Below are 16,550 nucleotides of genomic sequence, written 5' to 3'. Positions count from 1 at the left end.
ATGCTTTCAGCATCAGACAATAAAGTTTTATCATTCAAACTAATTGCATTTGATTTACACTTTATTATCAGTCTGCCCTTTCTTGTTTATTGTGTGGGAAAAAAATAACAATCAAAACAATATGAGTCATTAAACATTTGTTTCATTTCAGGTCCTTAATAATGAAAAAATAATAATTACACTCCGCAAACGGAGTTGCAACTTCATGTCCTGTTGCCTAACATCTCTCAGTCATTTTGATGCTGGGTCGTTAATGTGAAAAATGTACACGGGGCAAAGTAATAGGAAAATATGAGTCTAATTAAATAAAGCCTGATTTATTTGATCTAATCCCCAATGTTCCCTGTTTGTTTTATTTCGTCGCCATAGTTTTAGTTAGCTTCATTTAAAATCAACATTCAGTTCAGTTGGGTCTTTTAATTAAATTGACCCTCAATAAATGAATAAATGAAACTTGAATGAAGGGGAATAGAAGTCCATCTTGACTCATACTGACATTCATGAGCACTGGTGAATACTAAATGTGTGTGTTCAGCTGGTTGGGTAGTGGGGAGTTAGGGTGATGGGCATGGTGCCTTATTTTTGTGAAACAGCATTTTTGCAGCTGCTGTGTTACTCAGAAGACATTTTACACTTCATCCTGGTTGCTCTGTGCAACCAGTCTACTTGTTAGTAAAATAAAAGCCAATAGAGAAAATATAATATTGCCACAGCAACAGCAAAAAGAAACACGGTGCGCAATTCTATTCATTTTTTCCAATACAAAAATTCGATAGCTTAAGTTCCTTGTTTCTGGGGCGGGGATAGGATATTTTTTTTCCCCATTGAGGCCCTTCCAAGGTATCTCTGGGGTTCTTCAAAATATTATATTTCTTTACAAATTGAAAAATCTTCAAAAAATGCTGTTAAAATTGAGCATATTTGGGGGATTGAGGAGGCACTGCCCCCCGACTCCACCCTTTAGCTCAGTCAATGTTCAACAGAATCCGCCCATATTTAGATATGTATCCAATAGTTTGGCTAATTTGACTTAAATGGGTGATGTGATCAAGTAAGAGCAAAACCTTTGAGTGATGTTTTCACACCGTCTGTGCTGTGATCGTGGGAAAAGCAACACATGAAGAAAGTGATAACCCAGAGCAGCCATGTGCCAATTTGTAATCAAATCTGTCAAACACACTTATGTTTTATTCCACATTTGCTTCAGCTCTACATGACCGCAATGTTATGTTATCATCAAGCTGTATAAAACGGATCTGCTTCTAATGAATTATTACTTAGCCTGAAAGGATTTTATATTTGAAGCTCTTGATGCATAAGTAAAGAAATTCTACATTTCAAATCATCAAAATGTCCATATTATTTATGCCAGAATATTTTCCACATTACTCTCGTGTCTGTTAATTACTTAATTAGTTGACTACACAATTTATTATAGTATTCTCATGACCTTAAAAAAGCAATCAATACGCACACATACACACACACACACACACACACACACACACACACACACACACGCACACACGTGGTAGCTTAAGATGAGATAAACAAAGTTAGTACAGGTGAAAGGTGATGTGGAAACATGTCGTATATATGAAAGTCCCACTCTCCCTTCCGTGCACACTGCGGCAGCCGACGAGTGTGAGGCATGGTGAGTGCACGTACACACACAGTGAATGAACAGTTTCGATTTCTCACCTTTTAATTCTCTTCAATCTAAGAAATCCACGATGGAAACCTTGGCAACGCTGTGCACTCTTCTGCCACTCTTACTTTTTGTTCATGGAGACCTTGTGGAACAATTTGAGGTTTGTTTTGTGTTTATCGCTCTGGGAAATGAAGCATTTAAGTGAATGCTCAAAGCGTGTTTGTGCTCTCAGTAATTGTAAACATTTAAATTTCGCCTCAGGATGTGCCTGAATGCTTGAAGTATTTCTACAAAAGCAAAGTGCCAAGATGGGGGTCTTCAACATCTGGCACTGCTCATCTCTGTCAGCGATTTGCTAACCGGTAAATAGTGGCATTGTAGCTTCCATATGACAAAATTCACTGTGTGGACAAAAGTTTTGGGACAGATGCTTGATACTCAATTGCAAGGTGAAATATTTTGAATGTGTTTTGATTTTCTGTTCAAAATTGTCACTGGTGCTCCATATAATAATACTTTTTAAAAAGTGTTTTTGACAAGTGATGAGGGTCTTCATACGTGCAGGTATCACTTTGCCACTTTGTACGACACACACCACCGTATTGCAGTTTACTCTGCATACGTGTTCGAGCCCAGCAATGGAGGTGGACGGGAGAGAAGGTGGTTTGTAGAGCCTCAGGTTGGTACAACGATGAATAATTATGATAATAGTGTGCAAAATCTGCAGAGGTCACGAACTGTTTCTGATGTTCTTCTAGCTGGTAAATAAATCGTGGCAAGCAGATATGAAGGATGGTTACTGGCTGGGGAAAGATTATCCTGGGATCTACCTGGGGGAGAAACAGGCTCTCAATGAGGACTACACACACTCTGGCTTTGACAGAGGTCACCTCAACCCCAATGGACACCATGCAGGTAACCGAGAGGTTGGCACTAGTCTCATGGGTCTTCAATTTCTGAGTAAAATATGCAACTGCTTCAAGAATTGTCTTTCATTATTTTTATTTTGAGGATCAGGTCATTGTCTTCTCAGTCGGCATTTTAATCCCTCGCCGCTATTTTTACAGTTCCTGGCCGCAATGCCACATTCACCCTCACCAACGTGGTTCCCCAGAACCCCAAAATGAATCAGGACGCATGGAGAATCCACGAGTCTCAACTTAATGATCTTTTCCGCAAAAAGTGTTCCAAGGCCTACGTTTTGGTGGGTGCGGTACCTTCTACGGATAACTGGATTGTGAAGAACAATGTGAGGCGTGTCAACATCCCAGACTACCTGTGGAATGCATACTGCTGCGTGGACAACAATGAGAAGCCCATTCAAGCGGGCGCCGCTGCAGCAAGAAACACAGAGGACAACTGGGTGGAGAAGTTCTCCTTGGATGAATTCGACGAGTTCCTGCAGCAGTTCTCAAATCAACCAGTAGGGGAGCTCTTCCACAATAGCTGCAGCATTTGAGACGGTCATTTATTATCTCATAGTGCCAAAGATACAAATTGTTAAGATATATTTTCTATTCAAACGGCAAAACAAAATGATTTATCATTCCCTTTTACAGCACCGAGGCTGTTCATCCAATTTTAAGCGACAAACAAATAAAGATGAGCGTTCCAGATTTTTTTTTTTTCACGTTCTTTCAAGATGACCTCAGCACAAAATCAGCCCAGCAGAATACATTTTTATGACGACAAGAAGTTGTCAAGAGGATTCCGTGAATCAAACTTTTCAATTTGCTCAACCGGAAATAAAAATACAATTTCAAGTACACCTAAATGAAAATATTTGCTAATTGGGAATCTAGAGTGAGTACAGTAGCGTTGCCATGCGATAAAATGCAGCGGAAATTCGGCGTATGAATTTCCGAATCCGTTTGAAAATGCTCTTATTGGAATCAAAGTCAACATTTTCTTCTGAAGGAGGGATTTGTAGTTCATAGTTTGACACGTCTATGTCTAGCGGGCTCAAGCGGCCAATGTCGGCCTGTTGGGACATTGTAATGAAAGGATGCTGTAATGCTTGCGAAGCAGAGATTCTCTGCTGCCCGTCCAGATGCAACATCCGTTTGAGCAGGTCTAAGAAAGCCTTTCTGTTCCCCACTTCACCTTCCATACACTCTTCCTCAGGTGACAAAGCGATCATATCTTCCAGGGGTTTGGGAAGCTCTCTGCAAGAATCCTGTTGTTTGGGTTTCTCATTATTTGCCGCTTCAAATTCTTCAGGTGTCATGAGGCGATAATGAGAAACCCCAACCTCCTCATCTTCAGTGAAGTAGTTCTCAGTGTATTTCCCAGCTTGAAGTAGGCGGTCGTCTGGTTGGCCCAGGACGCAGATGATATGCTTCATCATTTGATATTCACAGTTGACAGCAAATAGGTTTCCAGGCAGGAAGAGGAAAGCCATGATGCAGCCAACGCTCCAGACGTCTATGTTCTCATTGTAAGGGAGCCCGAGGGTAATTTCTGGAGCTCGATATCCCACTGGCTGAATTTCTAAGCCCAGTTTAATTTTGGATGCTGGAATGGCATTGCCAAAGTCTATCAGTTTCACCCTCAAGGGTTGTTCTTTTCTATTAACAATCATTATATTGTCAGGTTTGATGTCAGCATGTAAGATACCGAGACGCTTCAGGGTGACCAAAGCCACGAGGAGCTGACGGGTAATGACGCGGATTTCGTCCAGAGACAACGGCTGACGTTGTCGTTCTTTCAGTAGATAGATGAGATCGCAGTCCAATACCTCAAACACCAAACAGATGTTTCCCTCATGCTCAAACTGCTCAAAGAACTTGACCACGTTGGTGCTATCTGCATCCATGACACTGATCATTTTCAGCATGGACAGTTCCTTCTCTGTGTCCTGTTTGATGGTAGGGTCATTTTTCAAGATCTTGATGGCTACCACCTCGGAGGTTTCCAGATTTGTGCACACCGCCACTTTCCCATAGCATCCTTCACCGATGAAATCCAGGACGGAGTAAGCATTGGACTTGCTGTACAAAACCTTGCCAATCTTGACTTCGGGACTTGTCACTTTCACTGCAAAACAAGTAAAGACAGGACACCACTGTCAAGTCAGTAGTTAAACATACCAGGTAAATGGAATAGAATTGAGGACACTGCTAGTCTGTGAGAAGCATGGTGGTTCTGGAACTGCTCCATCCATGGATCTTTGCAATTTTGGTGATTTAGCCAAGACTGTCATCCAAACCCTCAGGACAAACAAGAGGGGGAAAAAAGCAAAACAAAGTAAAATTTCGCTCGGGGCCCTGGATTCAGCACTGGACAGCGCCCTCGCGCCTATCACCTTAAAAGTGGGACAAGTCTGCTTACTCCATTCTCATAGTAACTTGCAAATTTTTTTTAATCATAAAACGGATAGGCTAACTCATCTAATATTAACGTGAGTAAATGAAAGACTCCCCCAATAATAATAATTAAATAATAATAATAATGTAGACATTTCTTTTGACCCAATAAGTTATTTAAGTAAACCAAGTACACTTACTTGAAGAAACAGATGAGGCTGAAGACTCCGAGCTTGTCCATGAAGCCATTTTCCAAAGCTCCGTTTGCTTCTCAGGTGTCAGCAGTTCCTCTGACAGCTAACCTGTCCACCTTTCTGGAACTTCTAATTTACTGACTGGTGACGTCATAGAGAGCGTGTTCAAGTTGAAATGTCCCTTTTTGAGCGGAAAGCCGTAATAGAAATGTCAGTAGAGGAGATCCCTCAGCTTTCAAGACGGCTGAACTGATATTCAGCATTGTTGATATTTAGGGACGTCGTGACGAGTCATAATCATAATAGATGTTCAACTGTAGATATGACGTTAGCTACTGTTCCATGCCTTCGTCTGGTCTATTTTTGTACACAACTACCGCAATAAATGAACTCTTCCATGAATGTGATAGTATATACATAAATGACGTTCAAAGGACGTGCGCTCTTTGTTATGCAACAAGTCAGTCGGCGAACACGTTCCTTCGCGGTGCTGAATTTAAATAAAGGCAGATTTATAAAGGACATTTTGCAATGATTTGAATTTACTATTAATGTAATTAATATTTGTAAAGGCTGGCGTTAATTGGTATTAGGTCGTGCATGAGCAACACGCATGCGCAATCACACCCTAGATTAATTTATTGTAACGTTTTCGACGTTTGTAAACGTTTCCTCTACTACAATGGACCTCCGTGTAGTTACATTTAGAATCACTTCCGGATTACTTTCCAAATATATTTTGTTTTAATCTTTTTTTTAGGAGCAAACCTCTGTTGTTCATCAGTGTTGAAGATTTCATTTTATTTTTGTTCGGGTTTCGCAATAATATTTTTGTCCATGAAATAGTTTTAAGATATTTTATGATATGATCAGTTTATAATATTAACCACTAGATGGCAGGCATTGGTTACTGGCGGTTACACTGGTTCTGCTTTTGGGGATTTGTGGGACAAACATTGTAGGATAAAACATAGTACTTGAATAAATCAAACATTTTGAATGATTTGATTTTTGTGAAGAAAAAATGCACGAAATGAGTGCATCATTTTAAATAGCGCATTCTTGGCTTAGATAATAACTAAGACTTTTGCCCTTTACGCTTGTTGGCCAATGATGTTTGATTTATGCAATGCAGTTTTTTTGTTATCTCAGTTGATTGTTTTCAAGGTTTCTCTAAGTAATTGCGCCACACCTACAGTAGTCTACTTTGGCAAAACATTCTTAATGGGAACTTGAAATGCTGCTCTACTTGTGTTAACATTGCATTGCAAAAGTTAATGACTGCATTCTTTTAAGTAATTATTGCGACACCTGGGGCAGCAAATGATTGACTGTTTTGACCTTAAAATGATTAGTTATGTCATTTAATTAATTTAAATGTGTGCTCGTAAGCACACCGTCAGCATTTTTAGCTACAAATTTACACCCATCCATTTTGTACTTTTAAAATTAATAAGCAAATGTTTATGTAAATGTAATCCATGTAAATGCTCATTGGCCAGTTTTCCATTGACAGCCCAGATTAGGCACGTGTACACACAAATATATTTAAAACCCGAAAAGGTTATTTGCAATTGTACCATCACCCTTAAGTGCTCTATAAAACCCAATGTTTTTTTTATACCCATATGATAAAAAGTTAATCTGTGGGAAAGGTATGAAATTCCCCGGTGTGCTTATTTCATTGAGGGTAGTACAACACCAACACTTGGCAAAATATATTGAAAAGAATCACCTTAATGAAGGCAAAGCACAGATCTTGACACATTTGACAACGTATCTCATTCAACCAAACCGGACCATTGGGTGGTCCACCCAGGTTGGAAGGTTGGCTACTTTCTCCTCTGTAGCCTTCTCTATTGGCCAGCTCCATGCCTTAAAGAATCCACACAAGTTCATCCCCACGGTTTTGGAGAAAGTCTCCGCATAAAGATTCATCTTGCCGTTGTTGTCCTTTGGATATTCGGTTATTTTGAGATACGTAGCAAACACCTTTTTGAAGGCATCCCAGCCAAATCTTTCCTGGAGCTAGGTGAAAGGGCACATGTTTCATTCATCCGCATCAGTTTCATTTCAGGTCAAACAGGTGTGTTAAGGCTTCACAGTCACGTAGGCCTTTTTATTCCTTAGGAATGTACTAATGTCTTTAAAAAAAAAAAAATAGGTGGTTCTTGTCTCTCACCTGCAAATATGTTTCAAGAGCCACCCACACCTCCCATTTGCTGAGTTGCCTGCCTCCTTTTACAAATTCCTCCAAACGTTTCGTTCTCTTTTCTGCAGTGACATCTCCATGAGCCTATATTGAAAAACCAATGTTGTCAATTTAAAACGATATTCTCCTAAAATAGTCAAAGAAGAAAAATGAGTTCACCTTTTCCCTGCTGATCCCTAACACCTCCTCATTGATGTACACCGACCAAATGTTGCACGTGCACTCTGTAGTGTGTGGCCGGAACTCCCAGGGTTCTCGCTGCTGGTTGTGACCAAGCTCGTGGATCGGCCCCCATAGGCCTTCAGTCTTGGCAAGCTCCAGGTTGACCAGTGCATCTGCCGAGACCTTGTGCATCATGATGGGGTATCCGGCGTGCATCCAACCTGAAGAGTGATAAAAATAATAACTCTCCATCAGTTGTTTTCCCCAAAAAATGTTTCTGCTAGTTCTCTAGTGATGTTTTGTATAGACTCTTTGGCGTCCATACAGTACATACATACCATAAGAAATCTGCACATCAGCAACGAAGCGTTCTTTACGAGGGAACTTGTGCGGCTTGGCGGCTAAGTCAGCAATGCCTTTCATGATTGCGTCCCAGAAAGCTGCCAGCAAATCTGGTCTATCCAGATTCCTGACGACATCTGATGGTACTGTGAGTATGATATTTTCAAACTCCAACTCTGCCCAAGGGGAAGGAGCTGTTTGCAGCATGGCCCAATTGGCTAATGTTGTCACACCTGAAGAGAGTAGAGTGATACAGATTTTAAAACTGCCTTATGGTTTATGTAACTGTTTTACGGATTTGCAGAAGCAGCTGTAATCTGTATAATGTACAGTCAAGCCCAAAATTGTTTAAACCACACGGGTGTGAATTATTTTGGGCTTGATTGTTGGCCTACATCTGCTACAAATAGATTAGACAGAGGTAAGCCCCAAAATAATTCATACCCGCGGGGTATAAACAATTTCAGGGCTTGACTGCACATGCCAGGCCAATAGCTGGTGAGGCACACCTTGTTCTTACTTTTTATCCTCACAATTGAATATTTATCACGGTAATGAGAATATTTACCACAACTGTGTATTTTTAGGCTTCAAATATAAAAAATATATTTTTCAATGTCATTTCATGGAGATGGCCACATATTATTTAACCGCAGAAAGGACACAAAAAATAAAAATCATCATCCTCACCTGATTTATAATAAGGTGCCGGCACAGCTACCTGCACTGTGATTTCTACCCCACCCACTTGGGTTTTAGGTGGGGCCACCAAGTAGATGAGACCTCCCCACAAGTTCCACACCTGGATCATCTCAGTCTCAATTGGAAATTGCGTGTGAACACTGGGGGCTCTCTTCAGTTCCTCATGCTTAAGATAGTCTGTTTGACAACCAATTTGGACCTGCGGCGGAATAGAAAAGATCCGTGCAGACAATGTTAGGTTCAAATTCTTTATGTAAAAACACCCATTGTAATGATTTTCATTATCAAGCTTGAGTGGGAGTTTATCTTTGGGTGAGGGGCGGGGCATAAACATAACATGCATTTTTTTGGGGTAAAGTGATTTGACACCGTGCCATCGGAAGGAATGCAGCAGGAACAGAACAATTCAAAACAATAATCATTTGGATTTGTTTATTTGTGACATACCTTCCATCCCTTGTTGACGATCTGCTCAGGAATCGCTATGTAGGTCTTCATACCATGAGAAAGATAGAGCCCAGTACTGATCCACTCTTCACGTTCTGATGCATAAATAGAAACACACAATATCATACTGTACCTTCAAATACGGGGAAAACAAAAGGCCTTACCCGCTGTGTTGACATTCAACGGGATCCTGTAATTATAGACGACAGGCAACAAGGGTTTCTCCTTGATGAGGTAAGGAAACAGGCTGTCAGGATTGGGACAAACCTTGTAAACTTCAGGGCCCATGTTGAGCAGGAGATGCTCTTTGGGGCTTTTCACTGGGCAGGTGTCACACACCTAAGAAAAAAATTGAGGTGCTTGAATGTGATTATATATGTATAATATAAAACAGCAACCAAAGACCTGGTCCACTGATCTACCTGAGGGAGGCCTGATTTCTTCAGGACGTGCGTAAGGGTGGACAGGACTTGAGCGTATGAACAGCGATCATGGGCTTCCATTTTTAAGAAGGCACTACAGTCCCTGCCAAATCTTTTAAGGTATTGTTCCTCATTTTCGGTAAGTTCCTCTTCCTGTGTTACGTGAGCGACAAAGCTTTGTAGAAGGTGGCAGAAGTGGTACGTGTCTTTCCCAATCTGGCTGGGCACAGAGGCTTTGAAAACACCGCCGCGAATGGTGTCAGGCAATAGGCTCAAGCCCATTTTGTTCAGGATCTTGTTCCCTGCAAGTACAATCGTGTCAATTCGGATACCAGGAAGCTGTAAAAAACCTCAGCATTCTTGCGGTAGCATATAATACCTGAGAATTCTGTGAAGGGGTTTTGGTCTTTGTGTGACTGTGCCCAGTACCAAGCATGGCCACCAATCAGGAGACCTCCCCCCTCCGCCACAAAGTTGTGGATCTCCTGTGCATGTTTGTCACTGTATGCGGAACAAACAAATACACTCAGGTCATTCCTGAAGTCGCTCTTCTCACACTTGAACCCAGATTTCTTGAGATTGTCGAGGGCTTTATGGTGCAGGATGCCAACAGTTCCATGTCGCCCTCCATCCAACCAGTGAATAGCATTGGTCCAAAATGGAGCAAGTTCCTGTGATGAAAAAAGTGTGTTCCTCACATGACACATTTAGAACGACACGTAATAATACACAATTCCGTTTTTCATAAACGTTACCTCTCGACCCAAATATCCTTCTTGGCCCACAACAATAACACGTCCAAGGCCATAATAAGAGGCTGCCAGAAAGGGCCGTGCATCTTCTGTCATTCCGATTGGGAAGGCGAGGCGTCCATGAACTAGAATCTCCGAAGCAATCGCGTTGCCCGTAATGTCAAACTCAGATATCCCCTGAAGTAAGAATTCCAAGTCGTCCTCAAACTCTTTGTCCAATCTGCAATTTAAGAACAAATGGCTTTAAAGCACACAAGAACAAATGAATCCTCCTGCCATTGACCTCTGAGCAAACACGCTACTATTTCAATTACAAAGGCAAGTAATAAAGGTCAAGGATAATTTGAAAATATAGAAGAAATTATCTAGAGTGGAGAGGTGTAAAATATAACAATACTTTTAGTAACAGTGTTAATCTAGACATGTAGTCAACAACACACCTATGATATTAGAATTTACTTACACTACACGCATCCAGGAAGCTGGAATCTGAGGGTAGACGGGCACCAATTCAGCATCAGCATAATGTTGAGAGAAGTAGATACCGGTCACAGCAGACACTTTATTCCCTCCAAACCCAAGCAGCGTGTTCTCCTTTGGGTGGTCTGAGGCCCAACTCCATCCTTGCCCTCCAATCAACACCCCTCCACCGTTTTTCAGAAATGCCACCAGGTCCTTCCCATCTGTAGTCACGCTGTAGGCGTCTGTTACATACACACCAAGATTCAAACTCTTTTGGAACGCCTCAACAACTTTGGTTGGGAAACTGGATTTGTTGAGATTTACAGCCACTGCTTTAACATTCTTGTTGACCCCCACCGACGGGTTGCCATCTCCTCTCAGCCAATGGACTGCATTTTCCACCAGATCGGTTAATTTTGTCAGGTACCCTTCATGTCCCAGGACCACAATTCTTCCGGAGCCGTACCGAGAGGCAGCCATCAGCACCTGGCCTTGGCTGTTTATGACCAAAGGAAATGCATGTTCTCCAGTCAGCAACAGGGCGCTGGGAACATTAGAGCCACTCAGGTCCACTTCTTTTAAGTCTCTCATCAGGGACAAGAAAGCTCCCTCATTATGACTTTTTTGGGTCGCCATGGCATAAAATGAATCCTGCAATTTATATCAAAAACAGACAAGTATTATTTAAAAAATATATATATAATAGATTAGTTAAACATTACATCCCATCAACCAGAATAATTAGGCGTTCTCTACCAAGTTATAGCAAAGTCTGCACAGTACCACAAAGTCACATATTTACCTGCAACTTGCAGCTGAAGCAGAGGAAGTGATAGTGCGCACTGTAATTATATTCTAGTGCGGTAGTACAATAGAGGCGGGGAGTCAAGTGAGCATAACCCACTCAGAGGCTTTTGACAAAGACAAGGAACAAACACTATTGGATGATAACATGTCTCTCCAAAGCCTTAGATTTTGATCATTTCTCTTCAAGGGATACGCCCGGGTAAATTTGAAGATCCATTCTCGTTTTAATGTAAGATACGCAAGGTAAATAAAGCAAGGTCGTCCAAGGAAGTCACAGTAGTTTGATTAATTATTGCCCCTGACAGTTGGGATAAAAACAGTTCATTATTATTACATAATCGAGTCACATAAGACAAATGTATTTTGATGTCCCGTCACCCTGCGCTCAAGGTAAAACGCTCAAAATTTACCAAAAAAAATGAGGAACTACTCCAAACCAGTTACTTCCCTACATCAGCTTACTTAGCTTATTGATTCCTCTTGTACTGTTTCTTCTGTTTTCCTCATTAAATCGAAAGTCAGTCACAACGGAAGTGAGAACGTATGCGCAGTTAAAAACAACAAAGAATACGCAATGTTGATGTCACTTGACAAAAATAGAAAATATGTCCAGTAAGAAATAAATAAAGAAATGTCTGTATTCTAAATATCTTATTTGTATTGTTGGGATCGCACAAACGTTTGGCGTGGTCGGAACTATACAACTCACCACGTTTCCGGGTGGTCCTATTATCAGAAGGACCGTTGATACTTCCAAGTATTACCACTTTTGATCAAAACAAATCACAGTTTGAAGTGAAAATAAAAACGTTGTCGTTCCGATCTTCACGACTTGACTGTGTTGCTGAAATGTCGTGCGTTTTGGTTAGTTTATCCGGCGCTCAGGTCCTTTTGGAGGATGGACGAGCCGTGGTGCTGGGTCGAGGTCCCGTCACCGGAGTGGTCGACAAGAAGTGCTCAAGACATCAGGGTAAATTTAACACTCACGCCTTCACAAGCTTTCGCCAAATCTCTCTTCAAATAGATTATCTGTTTAATTTCCTAGCTTTAATCGTTGATTAAAATGTCTCCTGATCAACACTAAACATAATTGAATACTGACTGCAATTATTTATTTTATCAAGCAATTTCACAAACTTGCATTTGTTTAGTTAAACTCAAACATTCTTTTTTGAATGTGTGTGATTTTGTGTAATTGTGACAGTCATGTGTTTTTTCAGTGAAGGTGGTGGCTTGTTTTGCAGACCAGGATGTGGTTGTCACTCAGGTAGGAAAACAAACATTTTAAACTAGTCATGCGCCCAGCCTATTTTGGAAACAGTGGTTCCCCCCCCACATCTCCTGCAGCAGTTCATATTTATCTTTGCCTCAGGTGTCATTATTCCTAAATAAATGGTAATATATTTGATTTTATTGCCTTGATCTACCCTGCATGTTTTGATAACATAAGTATTTTTACTCTTCCCCAGCTGGGTCCCAATCCCAGTTTCTTGGAGGGTGAGAAGCTTGGCCGTTGCCAATCTGGTAAACTCAGTCATGGTGGCACCCTCTACTTGGTCAACCAGCAATATCCATTCAAAGTGTGCTTCACCTCGAGCTCCGCAAGACCTGCTTCTGGTACGGTCCAAAGAGGACTCAACAATTCAAACAAAACAAAAGGTGGGAAGAATGGGAATGAAAAAGGATCACCATGGAGTCCACCTAAGCGCACTATAAAGGATTTCTATCCTACCTCTCCCGTAAAGGTAAACTAATTTATTTTTTAAGCTGTATTTTAGCTGCAGACTTGTGATTTTCATAAAATGTCTAGTCCTTAAAAAGGCCGCTTAGCCCAGAGAGAGGACATCTTGATGGAAAGCGTCACCGAGGGGATGAGGAAGCCTCTAGTGAATGGAACGAGGAGGCGAGTGAAGATGAGAATGAGAAACGAGCAGAAGAAAAGCTCAGGCAACTCCAGGAGTTGGCAGAGACAGCCATCAGTGAGAAACGGAACCAGAGCCCAGCAGCAACAGAAACACGGCCTGCATCTTCTTCCTCCTCGGCCTGTCTAAAGAACTCTTGGCAGCAAATTGCCAACCTCATGCTTTATACTGCAGCAGGCGTCAGAGGGAGTGACAAGGTGGGCACCGGTCGAATTCTACCAAACTGAAAAAACATTGTATTCATTCATGAGTCTTCATCTCCAGATTGCTGGGTTTGACATTGATGGTTGCATCATCACCACGAAATCAGGCAAAGTCTTTCCTACTGCACCCGATGATTGGAAGTATGTCAGTTTCCCTGAAGCCCCAAAATTCAAAGGATTCATTTACCATCACAAATGGAAGAGGTTTTGTCTTATTTTTGTATATCATTAACAGAATTCTCTACCCTGAAATTCAACCTCGGCTGACCAGCTTGATCAAGAAAGGATACAAGGTGGGAAGAGCAAAACGGGGATATTAGCTAAAGACAAGCCTAATTAAATCAATCACATGATGTGTCGGTTTGGTTTGTCTAGGTGGTGTTTTTTACCAACCAGATGGGGATCGCTCGTGGAAAACTGAGACCAGAAGTCTTCAAATCGAAAGTGGAGGACATCCTCACCACACTGCAGCTGCCTGTGCAGGTTTGAATGGTGGAACTAACAATATACACAGACTAGGGCTGTTGTCATTTTTTAAAATCAATTATCCTATTGATTAATTAGGGAATCTAAAGGCTGTCTGAATGTTTTCTAGATGCAAAAACAGATCAATGATCAAATTCAATCTCCCTTTGTAGTGTCCACAAAGCTGATGTGTGGATTGTTGTCTGTTTCACAGGTGTTTGTGGCAGCTGGTCCAGGAATCTACAGGAAACCTGCAGTGGGAATGTGGAATCACTTGTGTGAGAAGGTACGTTACAGTCAAGCTCAATCAGATGGAAAACTGAGGTAGACAGTGGAAGAATGTCTCGCAACAATAAATAAAATCTCGGGTGCTACCCTAAAGCATGCTACATAGCATGTGGTTGACATTGTGCTTTTTTTTTTTTTTTTTTTGTCTTTCCCAAATAGGCCAATGATGGTATTCCTGTGGACAACACACAAAGTTTTTATGTCGGAGGTGAGTTTTGTAGGAAGTCTGAATGCGTTACGATATGTATCATTTCATCACCATTGTCGCCACAGCTACCTTGAATGATTACTTGATTTTAAACCTAATTTAAATAAATGTATAAGTTACATTCAACAAATACTGACAACCCTGCTTAACTTAAAAACTCCAACTGTCTGATTATACCCGAAGATGCTGCAGGCAGACCTGAGAACTGGGCCCCAGGCAAGAAGAAGAAGGACTTCTCCTGCAGTGACCGACTGGTTGGCCCTCTTTGTATTCTGGATGTGTTTTGTTTTTTTATTATTTAAAAAATAATTTTTGCACAGGTGGTCAAATATAAACTTAAACTAAAATTTGTGTCTTTTTCATGTCTGCAGTTTGCTCTGAATCTCGGCCTGAAGTTCCACACTCCAGAGGAGTACTTCCTGGGTTGGAAGACCGCCTCTTATAATCTACCACAATTTGACCCCGTGAGTGGAAATATGTCATGCATATACCACATTATCCACATTGTCTAGATTTCTTTTTGAAATTAAAATCTGAATTCCAGAGAAAACTGGACTCCAGCGCCAGACTGTACGACCCGCCGTCTGCGTCTCTCACGGCTAGCAAGACAGAAGTCATTGTGGCCGTGGGTTTCCCCGCTTGTATGTAAATGCTGCCAGTGTTTTTCATTGTGTTGTTCCTGTATCACTCAATGGTGCCTTCCAAATCTTTTGTCTTTTTGTTTTTTGCAGCGGGCAAGTCCACATTCTTTCACACCCATATTATCCCAAAAGGTTACGCATACGTCAACAGGGTGAGTCATCAGTGTGGCCAATGCAAAATTATCTTTATTATCTAAATCCTATTTATCCGAGCATTGTTGATAGGACTCTGGAACATTTAAAGGCTCGCCTTCCATGTGGTGAATTTTTGGTGTCTTCAGGACACACTGGGTTCATGGCAAAGCTGTGTGGCAGCATGTGAGCGTGCTCTGAAGGAGGGCCGCAGCGTCGCCGTAGACAACACCAACCCTGACCCAGAGTCTCGCAAACGGTAGCCCACAAAATATCTTTCTTTTATATAATTAGCGATACTTCTAGATGAGAGCTTCGTGTGATGCTAAGCGGTTAAAATGAAAAAAAAAAAAAAAAAAAGAGTGCTCTGACTAACTAGCCTTTGTTCCTGCATATTCATGGACATAATATTTGTCTTTTATATTGGCTTCTGCATCATACTACTGTTTTGACTGGATGCCATGGTTGAATGAATTGTATTGTTTATGTAAGCTCTGGTTGTCTTTATATTTTTTCTAGTTATGTGGATGTGGCCAAGGCGGCGGGTGTGCCCTGTCGCTGTTTTCAATTTTCAGCCACCCTGGAACAAGCCAAACACAACAATAGAGTATGATTCACCTTTCCATACTACCACGTGTGTTCTGTTGAATAAACGGTTACATTTTCATAATGTATTTTTACTGTTGTTGCCAGTTCCGCGAGATGGCGCCCTCAGACAGCAAACATGCCAAAGTCAATGACATGATTTTCCAAAGCTATAAGTGAGTAACTCCAGTCAAGAACAATTATCTTATTTGTCTTTATATTTCCAAGATTACATGCGAATCCTTTCTAATGACTCTTCCTGTCTTGCTTTCGTTCTTTTGATGAGCAGGAAGCACTTTGTGGCACCTGCTCTCTCTGAGGGATTCTCTGAGATTCTCAGCATCCACTTTGTCCCTGACTTTAAAGACAGCCAATCAGAAGTCTTATTTCGTCAGTTCACCGAAGGCTGATGGCGCTCATCACATTTATGAACAACGAAATAATATTGATTCTAAATGGTTAATATGTGAGTGGTGATACTGTCCCAGAAAGCAAAACACAAGTATTAAAAGATGTTTGTTTTTTTACACGATTGTACATAAAGTTGTGTATAAAGTGTGCTCAATGAACATCTGCATGTTGTAGTGAATCATTTCTCAAATAAAAAAAATATTTTAGAATCTGGCAGTAAGAGATTTTATATCACAT

The 16,550-nt window shown here is 41.1% G+C and overlaps 4 protein-coding genes across 7 annotated transcripts; 2 read left to right on the top strand and 2 right to left on the bottom strand.

Annotated features, from left to right (window-relative positions):
* Positions 1–1,537: 1,537 nt before the first annotated feature.
* LOC148395349 (endonuclease domain-containing 1 protein) lies at positions 1,538–3,267 on the top strand. The gene is made up of 6 exons (XM_088380355.1): positions 1,538–1,654; positions 1,725–1,811; positions 1,913–2,013; positions 2,216–2,330; positions 2,410–2,566; positions 2,719–3,267. Exons 1-6 carry the CDS (start codon positions 1,652–1,654, stop codon positions 3,108–3,110), a joined length of 855 nt encoding a protein of 284 aa, XP_088236481.1. The 5' UTR covers positions 1,538–1,651; the 3' UTR covers positions 3,111–3,267.
* LOC148395348 (homeodomain-interacting protein kinase 1-like) lies at positions 3,087–6,701 on the bottom strand. The gene is made up of 2 exons (XM_088380348.1): positions 5,157–6,701; positions 3,087–4,687 (listed from the first exon to the last, which is right to left on the bottom strand). Exons 1-2 carry the CDS (start codon positions 5,203–5,205, stop codon positions 3,450–3,452), a joined length of 1,287 nt encoding a protein of 428 aa, XP_088236474.1. The 5' UTR covers positions 5,206–6,701; the 3' UTR covers positions 3,087–3,449.
* A 152-nt stretch (positions 6,702–6,853) lies between these two features.
* On the bottom strand, positions 6,854–12,362 carry LOC148395347 (TRPM8 channel-associated factor homolog). Of its 3 annotated transcripts, none has more exons than XM_088380339.1 (12): positions 12,168–12,362; positions 10,653–11,302; positions 10,193–10,409; positions 9,817–10,108; positions 9,438–9,739; positions 9,180–9,354; positions 9,016–9,110; positions 8,557–8,767; positions 7,863–8,099; positions 7,522–7,745; positions 7,333–7,446; positions 6,854–7,178 (listed from the first exon to the last, which is right to left on the bottom strand). In XM_088380339.1, the coding sequence occupies exons 2-12, from the start codon at positions 11,285–11,287 to the stop codon at positions 6,936–6,938; spliced, it is 2,745 nt and encodes a 914-aa protein (XP_088236465.1). In that variant the 5' UTR covers positions 11,288–11,302; positions 12,168–12,362; the 3' UTR covers positions 6,854–6,935. The 3 variants fall into 3 exon arrangements, with proteins under 3 accessions (XP_088236465.1, XP_088236464.1, XP_088236463.1); XM_088380338.1 differs by lacking the exon at positions 12,168–12,362 and adding an exon at positions 11,921–12,114; XM_088380337.1 differs by lacking the exon at positions 12,168–12,362 and adding an exon at positions 11,454–11,860.
* Positions 12,154–16,522, top strand: pnkp (polynucleotide kinase 3'-phosphatase). Of its 2 annotated transcripts, XM_088380347.1 has the most exons (17): positions 12,154–12,428; positions 12,679–12,725; positions 12,928–13,203; positions 13,269–13,577; positions 13,645–13,724; positions 13,819–13,876; positions 13,959–14,066; positions 14,263–14,334; positions 14,496–14,544; positions 14,728–14,798; positions 14,916–15,008; positions 15,089–15,185; positions 15,276–15,337; positions 15,467–15,576; positions 15,837–15,924; positions 16,011–16,078; positions 16,192–16,522. In XM_088380347.1, exons 1-17 carry the CDS (start codon positions 12,308–12,310, stop codon positions 16,310–16,312), a joined length of 1,830 nt encoding a protein of 609 aa, XP_088236473.1. In that variant the 5' UTR covers positions 12,154–12,307; the 3' UTR covers positions 16,313–16,522. The 2 variants fall into 2 exon arrangements, with proteins under 2 accessions (XP_088236473.1, XP_088236472.1); XM_088380346.1 differs by lacking the exons at positions 15,837–15,924; positions 16,011–16,078; positions 16,192–16,522 and having other exon boundaries at positions 12,155–12,428; positions 15,411–15,490.
* Positions 16,523–16,550: the final 28 nt, after the last annotated feature.

This window comes from Syngnathus floridae, chromosome 7, assembly GCF_059516105.1.
Source record: "Syngnathus floridae isolate MCC-2025c chromosome 7, RoL_Sflo_1.0, whole genome shotgun sequence".
NCBI classification, from domain to species: Eukaryota; Metazoa; Chordata; class Actinopteri; order Syngnathiformes; family Syngnathidae; genus Syngnathus; species Syngnathus floridae.
Note: the sequence above shows the minus strand (reverse complement) of the source record. Positions and strands in the feature narration are given on the sequence as shown.